Source organism: Crotalus tigris, unplaced genomic scaffold (assembly GCF_016545835.1).
Source record: "Crotalus tigris isolate CLP2741 ecotype Arizona unplaced genomic scaffold, ASM1654583v1 scf7180000017658.5313226, whole genome shotgun sequence".
Lineage (NCBI taxonomy): Eukaryota > Metazoa > Chordata > Lepidosauria > Squamata > Viperidae > Crotalus > Crotalus tigris.
The window spans coordinates 4217265-4229618 of NW_024096545.1; the positions used below are offsets into that span (position 1 = coordinate 4217265).

The 12354-nt window shown below is 35.0% G+C and overlaps 1 protein-coding gene across 2 annotated transcripts in view; it reads left to right on the plus strand.

Moving 5' to 3' along the window:
* Nucleotides 1-12354, plus strand: part of GALNT10 (polypeptide N-acetylgalactosaminyltransferase 10) — a 54384-nt gene that overhangs the window by 8367 nt on the left and 33663 nt on the right. The window contains exon 1 of one of the 2 annotated variants that reach the window (XM_039335768.1): nucleotides 2705-2827. The exons of the other annotated variant lie outside the window; for it this stretch is intronic. Coding sequence (XP_039191702.1) covers nucleotides 2720-2827 — 108 coding nt within the window. The 5' untranslated portion in view covers nucleotides 2705-2719. Of the gene's footprint in view, nucleotides 1-2704; nucleotides 2828-12354 lie in introns of those variants that run through there. 2 annotated transcript variants of the gene reach the window in all.

Below are 12354 nucleotides of genomic sequence, written 5' to 3' on the forward strand. Positions count from 1 at the left end.
ACAAAGATGATTAGGGGACTGGAGGCTAAAACATATAAGGAACGGTTGCTGGAATTGGGTATGTCTAGTTTAACGAAGAGAAGGATGAGGGGGGGGACATGATAGCAGTGTTCCAGTATCTCAGGGGCTGCCACAAAGAAGAGGGAGTCAAGCTATTTTCCAAAGCGCCTGAAGGCAGGACAAGAAGCAATGGGTGGAAACTAACCAAAGAGAGAAGCAACCTAGAACTAAGGAGAAACTTCCTGACAGTTAGAACAATTAACCAGTGGAACAACCTGCCTCCAGAAGAGGTGAATGCTCCAACACTGGAAGTTTTTAAGAAGAAACTGGACAGCCGTTTGTCCAAAATGGGTATAGGGTTTCCTGCCTGAGCAGGGGGTTGGACTAGATGACCTCCAAGGTCCCTTCCAACTTTATCATTATTATTATTACTTATCTGAGATGGTATAGGTTCTCCTGCTTGAGCAGGGGGCTGGACTAGAAGACCTCCAAGGTCCCTTCCAACTCTATTCTATTCTAAATTGTATACCTTTTACACCAATGAGGCAAGATTCCCAGCAGGACTTGTCTAGTTAGCCAGACAAGATAGGCAGAATCCTATTTGGCAAGATGCTCCTTATAGATGCTGTGCCTTGTAGTGTTTTATAGATAATGACCAGCATTTTGAATTGGGACCAAAAGCCTATTGGTATTTGATGCATTAACCTCAGAATAGGCATAGTAGCAAATCTTTTCAAATAACAGTGGTTGCTTTGTTCTGCAAAAACTCCCAACTTTCTAGTCATCTTCAAAGGCAACGCCTCATAAAATAGTTCAATTATATGATGATCAAGTCACTCTTACAAGGATTTCCTGGTCTACAATAGAACCATAAGTGGTGGTCTTGGCTTACAATCAGAACCATGCTTTCCATTCATATGAGCTCATATAAATGTGTGTGGCTGCAGCAAAATGACTGAAAGTTTATACAAATAATAAGTTTTTACCTGGCCCTTGTAAAATACCAGGACAGTATCTGATGAAACATCTCTAGGGAAAAAATTGCAAAATCAGAATAATATAATAGAAAAGGCCCTTTTTGCCTTCTTGTTTTCTGACAGTATGGTAGGTAAAGAAAGACTTCCAATAATACCCCTAGATGTTGGACCAATTCATAGAGAAGCAGTGAGACTTTCGTTTAAGTCTCTAATCATTTTAGCGATTAACAAGCAATCCATTATGGTTGCTGTAATATTTCACAAGTATTGGTCCCACTGACTAATTTGGTTAGCATTAGCTGAAATATTTTGAATACCATTGAATTACTCAGAAAAAAAATGAAATTAATTACTATTCTGTGTATACAGGGATTGGTAATTCAGAGTTATTTGCCAGATGCTTATGATACCCAAAGATTGCATCAAGAAATTCCTCCACAATAAATAAAAATAATGAAAAATAAAATGGCTAATGTTTCATGAAGTTAGCAAATTGTATGGAAACTCTAAAAAGATTACTGACTACTGATTTTGACACAATCACATAAATGTTAACTAAAAAAACTAGAATGTATTTCCCATGGTGTATTTTGCATGTACAGGTAGTTCTTTACTTACAACTGTTAATTTAGTGACCGTTCAAAGTTACAACAGCACTGAAAAAAGTGGCTTATGGCCGTTTTTCACACAGTTATAACCTTTGCAGCATTCTCCATGATCAGGTGTTCAAAATTCAAATGCTTGGCAACTGGTTCAATTTTATGACGGTTGCAGATTCCCTTTTATAACCTGATAAGCAAAGTCAATGGGGAAGTCAGATTCACTTAACAACTGGGTTACTAACTTATCAACTGCAATGATTCACTTAACAACTAAAGCAGGAAAGGTTGTAAAATGGGGAAAAACTCACTTAACAAATGTCTCACTTAACAATAGAAATTTTGGGCTCAATTGTGGTCATATTTTTTTTTTCTTGTAACTGCTAGAAAAGGCAATGACAAATCAGTTCTATACTTTTGCTAAGAAAATATTGCTGTGTCCGTGTAATAATCAGAGACTGAGCTTGAATTGAATGTAGCTATCCAGAGACATACATCAGTATCTTTGGGGAGGTGAAAAAGAAAGAATGAATTATGAGTACAGGAATACTATTCAGGTTCCAACCATTTGTGTGTGCAACATTGAACATGTAGACAATAAGGGGCAGATTTCAACTGCACTACCACAACTGCAGTATTTTAGGAACAAAAGTGTTCCTAAAAGCATTACAGGAACAAATAGCTTAGGTAGGAGGAGTCTAAATAAGCAGAAGAAGGACTGAGTATTTTCAATAAAAAGGACAATTTGATTAAAAGGGCTCTATAATACTAAAATGCTCCTACTGAAAGGACAAAAGAAATGAGATAGTATTGGAGGAATAGTGTACAGGTAGTTCTTATGAGCACAATTGGGATTGGAATCTTGGTTGTTAAACAAAGCAGTCATTAGGTGAGATGCCCAGGTAAGGCTTCGCTCAAGCTATTGCAATCCCAGATCTTCCAGTTGTGGTCATTAAGCATATGGGGCAAAAGAGCAGGAATGTGACAACTTGCCACAGCCATCTTGCTGCGGCCAGCTCGCCATGGTGAACTCGCTGCGGGACAATTTAACAATTCTATTTAATTATTTAAAATAAATAAAAATTATTTTAATTTTTGCCATTTCACATTTCATTCTGTCCCTCCTTTTGCATCCTTTCTTTAATGATTCTATTTCACCATTTCCTTGATATTAGTGTAACTCTTGTCCTGCAGCGTATTGTCCTGTGGAGAGATGGCCGTGACGAGTTGTCCTCTACAGAGTTGGCTGAGGTGAGTTGGCTGCAGCGAATTGTCATAGACCCCACTGCCTGCTGAAAGTGGACAGGAAACTCTGCTTCAGGCATGAAATGGACCTCTTGCACTGGGCTGAAAAAACAAAGCGGGGATCACAAAGATCCCCGTTTCATTTGTCCAGTCCACCGCAAGAGTTCCTCTCCTCTCCACACTGGGCTGAAGAAATGAAGCAGTGCTTGTGAAGATCTGAAGATCTGAGCTTCATTTCTTCAGCCTAATGAAGGATTTCCCCCCTCCCCCCATGAATGGAAGGGAGGGGAAATCCTTTGGCAGGCAACAGCACCTCGTAACCTTCTCTACCCGCTTCCTCGCTGACTTTCTGGAGGTGCTTGGCAACCAATAAGTGCAAACAGGTTGCCAAATACCAGTTCACAATCACATAACTGTGAGATGGTTTTAAGAAAGCCAGAATTGCTATATGGAACATAAAACACCTTTTAGAGCCATTGTAACTTTGGACTTAAACTACTGGTCCTAGGTCAAGGACTACCTGTGGTCTTGAAAAGAAGAGCATGACTGCTGGCTGGAAACATGAATAGGAAGACTCAATACATAACAGCTTTATGGCATAAACCTATGGCATAAATTTCTTATTATAAATATCACCTCCTGATTATTCAACTAGTTGTAGATAAATACTTTTTTCTTGTCAGTATATATTTATCTACAAGTCAAAGTGATGTTTCCATTTATTCTTCTTGAATCCTAAACAAATGTAGAAAAGTAGTCAGTATGTATGATAATGAATTCATGTTGCCTGAATATAAATAAATTACTAAAATATAAAACAAGCTAAAATAATCTGACAGCATTTAAATGTAGATAAGACTCTAACATAGTATGTGAAAGAAATGTATGCTTTTTAGGACTTGTATACTGGGCAAAAAGCTAAATTTTAATTTCTATGTTTTTACTTAGCATTTTATATGATATCATTTAATCTTGCTTATAGTAAAGAATAGGAGATTGTAGAGAAATTTAGAGAAGGGGTCGGGGGAAACCTAAATTCTTGCATCAACAGTTCCAGAAATTGTAAAAGCCTACAACATTTGCAAATGAGTATCAGTCTCATTCTTCATAATGTTATTCTTCTGAAATCCATTGTGACTTATATTTGCATCCTATAAATAATAATATGCTTAAAATGTGATTTTTCAGAGCTCTGGGTTTTAACACTGTAGTTTTATTTGTTTTTCAATAATATATGGTTGAAATGGGACCTTAATGACCAATGCTGATAATGTTCAAAATCCTATTAATTAATTACATCAGAGGACATTATTAAAATGCAAATGAAGCTGGATTTAAATTTTTTATTCAGTTTCAAAAAATGAATACAGTAGGCAATTCTAGCTGTGTTATAATGTTTAGCCCCAGCTGTTTAATACATAACTGCTTTATGGATTTTAAGAAGCACTTCTAAAAGCTAATTGTTTGGCAAAATTTGAAAGGGCTATAAATATATTTTTGAAGAGGTTATTGCAGTAAGACTGTGAACTAAGCTCTAGGATTTTATATTCACATTTTTTATTTCTAGAGATTTAGGGCTAAAGAACATTTCCGTATCATGTAGAAAGTCATATGGATGCTTTAGGGCCAGATGTTTTTCCATTTTGTTGGCAGGGAAGACAAACTACTACTTAGTGCCTGACATTTCTGAAAGGAAATATACTTAAAAACTGTAAAGGGCAGTGTGTGGAGGGGGAGAGCACTGCAATAAATTATAGTTATCCTGCATGAATGAGTTGCTAGTGTCAAAACATCTTTGGAGTATTGTTCAAACACAAAAGAAGATTATGTTATTCCTGAAAGGTGACTTTCAGCATTATGAATAAATTAAAAAAATGATAAAGAAGATTTCTAATGTTAGTATTAACCCAATAGTGGGCCGGCACGCAGCCCAGATACGTCATGTGGAAGCTGTGCTTATCCCAGCTCTGGCAAGGGGAAAAAAGTTGCGATACATTGCGACACGTCACATGATGCAGCGAGTTTGACACCCCTTCTTTGATGGTCCATGCCGGAAGAATATTTTGCATATCTTTGCTGATCGGGAAATGTTTCTGAGTTACCCACTTGCAATGCCAGGGATTTAATGGAACCCTATCAGTTGATTCCAAAGTTACATCTCCACAAAAGTGGTCCTTCAGTGTAAATTAGAAATCATCTCTACATTCTCAGGCTGAAATTAATCCTGAAAGCAAGTTTTTTTAAATAATAATAATAATACCACCACCAGCAAGAATAATTAAAATGCAGCATAAAGTGCTGCTGGCAAGTAGATAGAAAGAAAACTGCAGACAGGTTGGTATTCTTTATTATAGTCCAAGGCTAGCAGCTTAAAATAATATATAGAGACATATGCTTAGATAGTAATTTAGTAAAAAATAAAACAATAATATGTTTTAAAAAAATAAGTTTTTAAATTAAAAATGCCATATATAGTCCTGCTTGTAGTGAGAGAAATAATCTAATTCATATGAAATAAATCTGTAAATAATTTTCTGCCCTTTTTCCAAAGTTGGGTAACAATGCAGAAAGAAGACTTCAAAAAATATAATTTTTAATAGTTGTGTTTCTTCAGAGTTTATGTCTTTGAGAAACACAAAACAGCTGTTGCTTCTTTGCTTATTTTACAGATAACTACAGGATTTTAAAATTATGTTTGAAGCAAAAAGTCATCTCTGATTAATGTATTATAAATATGTTCATTTGTCATTATTTAAGAAGTGTTATTTCTTCCATAGTTTACACGTGCCTTTTAAAAAAATAATTCTAAATATTTGAATTGAATTTGAGATATAAGTGTTCTTACCTGTAGTCTTGTGAATTAAGTTTCTAGGTGAGGTGGGGGGGCATACAATATAACAAAAAAACAAATAAGAGGTGGCGCAGCAGTTAGAGTGCAGTACTGCAGGCTACTTTAGCTGACTGTGTTCAGCAGGTCAGCGGTTCAAATCTCACCGGCTCAAGGTTGACTCAGCCTTCCATCCTTCCGAGGTAGGTAAAATGAGGACCCAGATTGTTGGGGGCAATGTAAAATATATATATACATTGCTTACTGGTGTACACCGCTTAGAGAGTGCTTGCACTTAAAGCAGTATATAAGTCTCATAAATAAATAAATAGATAAATAAATAAAATCCTGTTCATGCAGGTTCTTTGCCCCTTTTCTCAACATCCTGAAAAGCTATGTTTAAGGGGAAGAAACCACTCATTTTTTTAAGATGGAGTAACTTGTAGTAGCAACAAGATCCCCTAGATCTAATAGAGTATCTTTTTCATATCTACCTGCCCATGAACTTAATATGAGGATATGTATTTGTGACTGCTGAATCTCTTAGGGATCTGCCTTGTGGGTAGACTAAGGCATGACATCCTTAGGATCCCCAACTATCCTGTTGGGGAATTCTTTTTCTGCTAAATTTTGTTCCAAGAATGCAAAACAGTTTTAAGAAATGCCTATTCAGACCTTTGATTATCCTACTGATGCTGCTATGCATTTCTAGTCTGGTTTGACATTATTCCCCTTGGATCAAAGTTTTTAAACTTGTTTAAGATATTTGAATGGTTGTTCTAGGGTTGTTTTAATAAGGAAAAATCAAGCAAGAAAATCAGTCAAGAAAGGAATGAGAATTGATAAAAATCAGAAATGGTATTTTGGCTAAGCCAAATCTGATTTTGAAGAAGTATCAGGAAAATGTATGGGACATTTTCATTGTATAGGGTTCTTCTTGTGCTATTTTAAATGAGTTCCATTTCTTTTCCTCCTTCTCCTTCCAAAACATTAAATTGTTGTCTTCTATTGAAAACAGTCTTTTATTTTAAAACAGGATTTTATTGGATGCTCTTATGTGTTTATATGTGTACACATACATTTTATGTATTTTCCCAGATAGTTAATTTACCAAAATAATTACAAGATTTTAATAATACTTTTTCATGCACAAATATGTAGTAACACACCATTTCCTTTTAGAGGTAAAGAATGTTATGCCACAAATGTAAGACGTAAAAAAAAGTAATTACAGGCAGGAGTTATGAAAAAAGAAAAAAATAGCTAAATTCATTGGGGGGGGTATTTTTTCCATCAAATCATTTATGTATGTATGTATGCATGCAATGCATGTATTTGATTGATTGATTGATTGTCACCCATCTCGTAGCTAATTCTCTGAGACTGCCTGGACATGTACCTGTAGTTTTCTTGGCAAGGTTTTTCAGAAGTGGCTTGCCTTTGCCTCCTTTTGAGAACCAATAGAAAATTGTTGGCCCACAGCTTTGTCCGTATGGTGGGACTAAAACATGATCTTGCAGTTTCTAGCCTGTTGCCTTAACCATTACACTAAGCTGGCTCTCAGTATTATTTCATCAAAATTGTTCAGATTGTTCAGTGTATGTTTTAAAGTATTTTACTTATTTATTTTATGTAATTATTAGTTGAATTTATACAACAACCCACAAAAAAGCAGCTTTACAGATATTCCTCACTGCCTTGATCACATTCTTTGTAACTATCTTTTCCTGCCTGTACACATTCTTATCTCATTTTTTGCTGCAGTCATTCTCTTACAGGCATTTTTTCCTCATCCTCGGTCCTTTTTACCTATTCATTCCACTGTGTTCTTTTTTCATACTTTCTATTAGCATATCTCCAAATACATCTGTGGTACTCTCTAACTGCTTTTTACTCTGTTGTAAGCAGCTTTCCTATCTACTTTTCCTTGTGTCCACTTTCTACACATTCTCTTGCAAAATTAACATTCCAGTGTTTTTTTTTAATATGAAACTAGCGTTTTCTCCTCATAGTCATTCTACTTTCACTTTTTTCCCCTTTCTTCTATGTCCATTTCTGACTATGCTGATTACAGTTTTTCTCTTATTGCATTGTAAATTACAGGTTGTCCTCAACTTATGACCATTATGGATCCTGCCTGTTACTGCCATAAGTCATGATGCTTGTAAAGTGGGTCATCATGCGACTGATCCAATTTTACAACCTTTTTTTTACAGTGGTTGTTAAGCAAATCACCAGTAAATCTGAAGTGTTAAGTGAGTGTCACTGCTGTTAAGTGAACCCAGTGTTTACTTTGGGATGTTTTTTGCTGAAAACTGAAAGTGTAAAACAGAAAATGTGGTCACATGACCACAGGAACTGCTAATAGCCAAATATGCCGGCCAGTTGCCAAGCGCCCAAAATGCTGTCACATGACTGCAGTGGAGGGCCCTGGTCATCAAAACTTTGGAATTGGATCATATGTACCTGGGGGGGGGGGAGTATCATAACCAATTGTAAATTGAGGACTACCTGTATCTGTTGAAGTACAGCATAAATAAATACTTGTTAAATAGATCAATTTTATTCATTAATACATGTGTCAACTAAGTTAGCTGTACAGGTAGTCCTTGACTTACAACCACAAGGAAGCCCAAAATTTCTGTTGCTAAGCAAGACAGTTGTTAAACGATAAAATAAAATGAAAGTTTAGGACTACCTGCAATTATGTTCAATTCTCTGCTTATGGTAATGACAGGATGTCAGTCATTTTTAGCACATTTTCTCCAATATATTATTATCAAAGCTAAGTTTTACTTCAGGCATGCTCATGCTATTCTCTGTAAACTAGGAACTTAATCCAGTAGCTATATGTCAAACATTCTGTTCCCTGCATCTCACTAATTAGGAAGCATAAACAGTGTACATCGAAAATGTATATATTTAATTTAAAATTTAAAAAGATACCAGAGTGAATTTATATTTTAATGGATTGTACCTCATGGGGTTTTACAGAAATCAAAATATGTTAACACATGTAGCAAGGAACAGTTAATTTTCATATATCCCAAGAATCTCCAAAGCCTGAGAAGTATTTCAGAGGATTAAAAGTACTGTACTTATATGGAGAAACAGAATATTATACAAAGAGTACTCTAGCCAATGGCATCTTGGGCCAGGGTAAAAGCTATCAAGACATTGGTACTAATACTGGCTCATCATTAGGTCTGCACTAGCTCATTATATTTTAATATTTAAACATTCAAAGCAAACCGAATATACTGTAATGTATTAGTTAACACAAAGGGGATTGCTGTTGTGATTTATATTTCTTCTATAAATATCTTAGGTAACAGCCAGAATGATATTTCTTGGCTATGATTATTCTTGGCTCTGATCTTCCTGTTTTTGATATCAGCAACTAAAAAATGTAGATAGTGTTTGGATTATTTTCCCGTTTTAATATACTTTCAAACTTGCAAAGTCTATATTTTTATGTAAATGAATGTTTAGAACTTCATGGAATGGATTTTTTGCTTTGGTTAGAAACTGCTTCTTCCTCATGGTAAATGCTTAATAAAGTTTAAAATTACTAGATGTAAATAAAATTTCACTGAAGAAGTATAAATGATGTAATAAAGTGAAATACTGATAGTCCTTGACTTACTACCACAATTGAGCCCAAAATTTTCATTGCTAAGCAAGATAGTTTATTAAATGAGTTTTGCCCCATTTTACGACTTTTCTTGCCACAGTTAAATGAATCACTGTAGTTGTTAAGTTAGTAACAAGGTTGTTATGTGAATCAGGCTTCCCATTGATTTTGCTTGCAGGAAGGTCACAAAAGGTGATCACATGATCCCAGGACACTGTGACCATCGTAAATATTTACCTGTTGCCAAGCATCCAATTTTTTTTAATAAATATTTTATTACATTTTATAAGGGTAAAGGGGAAGTGGGGTCAATAAGGGTATAACAAGAGGTGACAAACAAGAAAGGTTAGACCAGGAGAAGGGATAGATACAATAGTGGGGATGTCCCCCACAATAAGTCAACGAACCAAGCATCCAAATTTTGATCATGTGACCATGGTGATGCTGCAACAGTCATAAGTGTGAAAAGGGGTCATAAGTCATTTTTTTCAGTCTGTTGTAACCTCAAACAGTCACTAAACGAATGGTGGTAAATCAAGGACTACCTGTAATACATTCAAGTACCCATGAAAATTAAACTTCATTGAGAATATAATTCAGGACTGTTCTAATGTATTCATATTTTTATTGAATTTCCTTTCTATTGCCTGTATTCTATTGTCAGAGGGCTGAGTAATTTTTAAATGATTTTTGGGCTGCTTGTGGATGGAATATTGAATATTCGCCATACATATGTATCCAAGCATTTCTGTTGCCAAATGACTATTCTTACTCCTATTAGATTCCCTTTCCAAAGACAAAATCCCCAAAAGATTTTTGATATATTATGTGGTTGAAATAAGGAATTCCAAGGTTACGTAGAGGAAGTTGGGTTGGGGGAACTCTGCAAAGAAGCCTATGGCAAATTAATTCCACATCATGCAAGAAAATTCTGTGGTTGTGTCCACATAGTCATGAATTAAACTCTATTTGAAGAGTTTAATTAAAAGCTATGCTATACTTTGCCTTGAAGTAATCTTTGGAATTAATATCGTGTACTTACTATGTTCTAAAGTACCTGTTGCAATTTTCAAGTGAAGCTCTAAAGTAGGTTTGTATTATGTTTTTGTTGGTAGTTGAGGCTGGCACAGCTTTAAGGTCACCTAATAAGTACGTAAGTGCAAAGTGAATTAAGCGAAAGATTTTTTTGCTTCCCAAATTTGCTTTTTAGATATTGTATTACAATTATTTCAATATGCTACTTGATTATTAATGGGAATAATCAAAGGTTGAAATTCTTTCTGAAAGAAAAAAAAATGGATTTTTTTTTTCCTGGAAAGATTACAAGTTTCAAAGAGAAAGATTTATAAATGCAAGTAGAAACAGTTCAGACAGGCACCATTTTTTCTCATCCACCATTTTTGTATATCTGTTTTCTTTACTTAACATCTCCTGAAAGGTTTCGTGCCCTTTATTAAAAAGATCTGGAGAAAAAAAAAAGAACCTATTTTTGTACTCTCTGCACAACATCCTATCTTGGCAATTCCACCCCTTCGATGTGCTTGTATCCGTGCATGTGCACACTTCAGAAACTAATTGAGCCTTTCTTCAAACCTCTGGGTCGAGTGCATTAATGCATCCCTTGCTGTTCTCAGAGTTTCCTTTGCTGTCTCCCTGGCAGATTCACCCAGCTTGAATCGTCCGTTAGTAAGAAACCCTGTTTTCTTAATAAGAGGTTGCTTCATAAAAAAAAGAATGAAGAATAGGAGAAATGTTTGGAGGAAATTATAAACTATAATTTTTAATTTCCTTTATTACACTATTTTAAAGCTTATTCTTGGTATTATTTGAGAGAAACATGCCTTAATGTGTCAATGTATCAATTATGTGTCTTCATGGAACTTTGCCTCCCAGACCCTAATAATTTGAACAAAGGGTACAAATAACAGCATCTCTTCCAATATCTGCTGGTTTTGGCATTGATACCTGTTTCTGTTGCTTTTTTAATTTGCTTCTTTTTCTTATTCCCCTTGGGGAATAAGAACGTCTACCAACAACCCTGAGCAATACAAGATGATCAACCTTGATTTATTCCAGTGAATGACTATAGTCCAGCTGACAGTTGCATAGAGAGAACCAGTGCTTTTTTTGTTTAAAAAAAAAAAAGGTGCCGGAATTCACACACATCATACAACCCACTTTGCCTACCCTACAAAGTTCCATCCAAAAAAGGTGCCGGAACTCCGTTCTGGGCGTTGTATGACAAAAAAAGCCCTAGAGAGGACCATTTGTGTCTGTTTGTATAAACAGGGTGAAAACAATGGGGTAAATATTCATTTATATAAAAATTAATAATTTTATGTCTAAGTGCCCTCGGATCATATCTAAATGCATGAACATAGATCAGAAAAGAGCTAGGTAAAGTCCTGTGAATAATTAATAAATATTAAACTGAAATAAAACCTGATTTTGATTTTAAGTTTAATTGATTTAAATCTGTTTAAAACAAAGTCAGAGCTGTCTAATAGAGATTATTACAACAATTGAAAATGGCTCAGTGTTTTAGGCTGGAGCTTAAAATGGAGTATAATGGGCATTTTTAAGATCTCTACCTTAACTAAATTAAGTCAATATGATATAATTAACATGGGAGATGTTAATATATATATATGAATGATATTGTACTTCTGCTTTGCATACTAAAAATGTGGATTTATATCTTATATCTTAAACCTAGCTATACCATGGAACAGATAATTCAATAGATGTAATAAGAAGATGCAGTATTGAGAGAGAGAGGAAAGTGGACCAAGACCAGAAGCCTCCAATACTGGATTCTTCTTTCCATACAGGGCCATTGTTACTAGTCATACTATAAATTCATTTTTAAGTAATAGTTATTAGATTATACACAGTTATTTACAATGCTCGTATACTGCTACGAGGATTGTTATCCTGAAAGTTGGAGTAAAGTAATATAAGAAGAAGAAAGAGTTGGTGATAGTCTAGAACAGATTTATGAAGGAACAATCCTAATAAATTTAGTGGGCTTTTACCAAACAGATTTTTTTTTACATATAAATGGACAATATC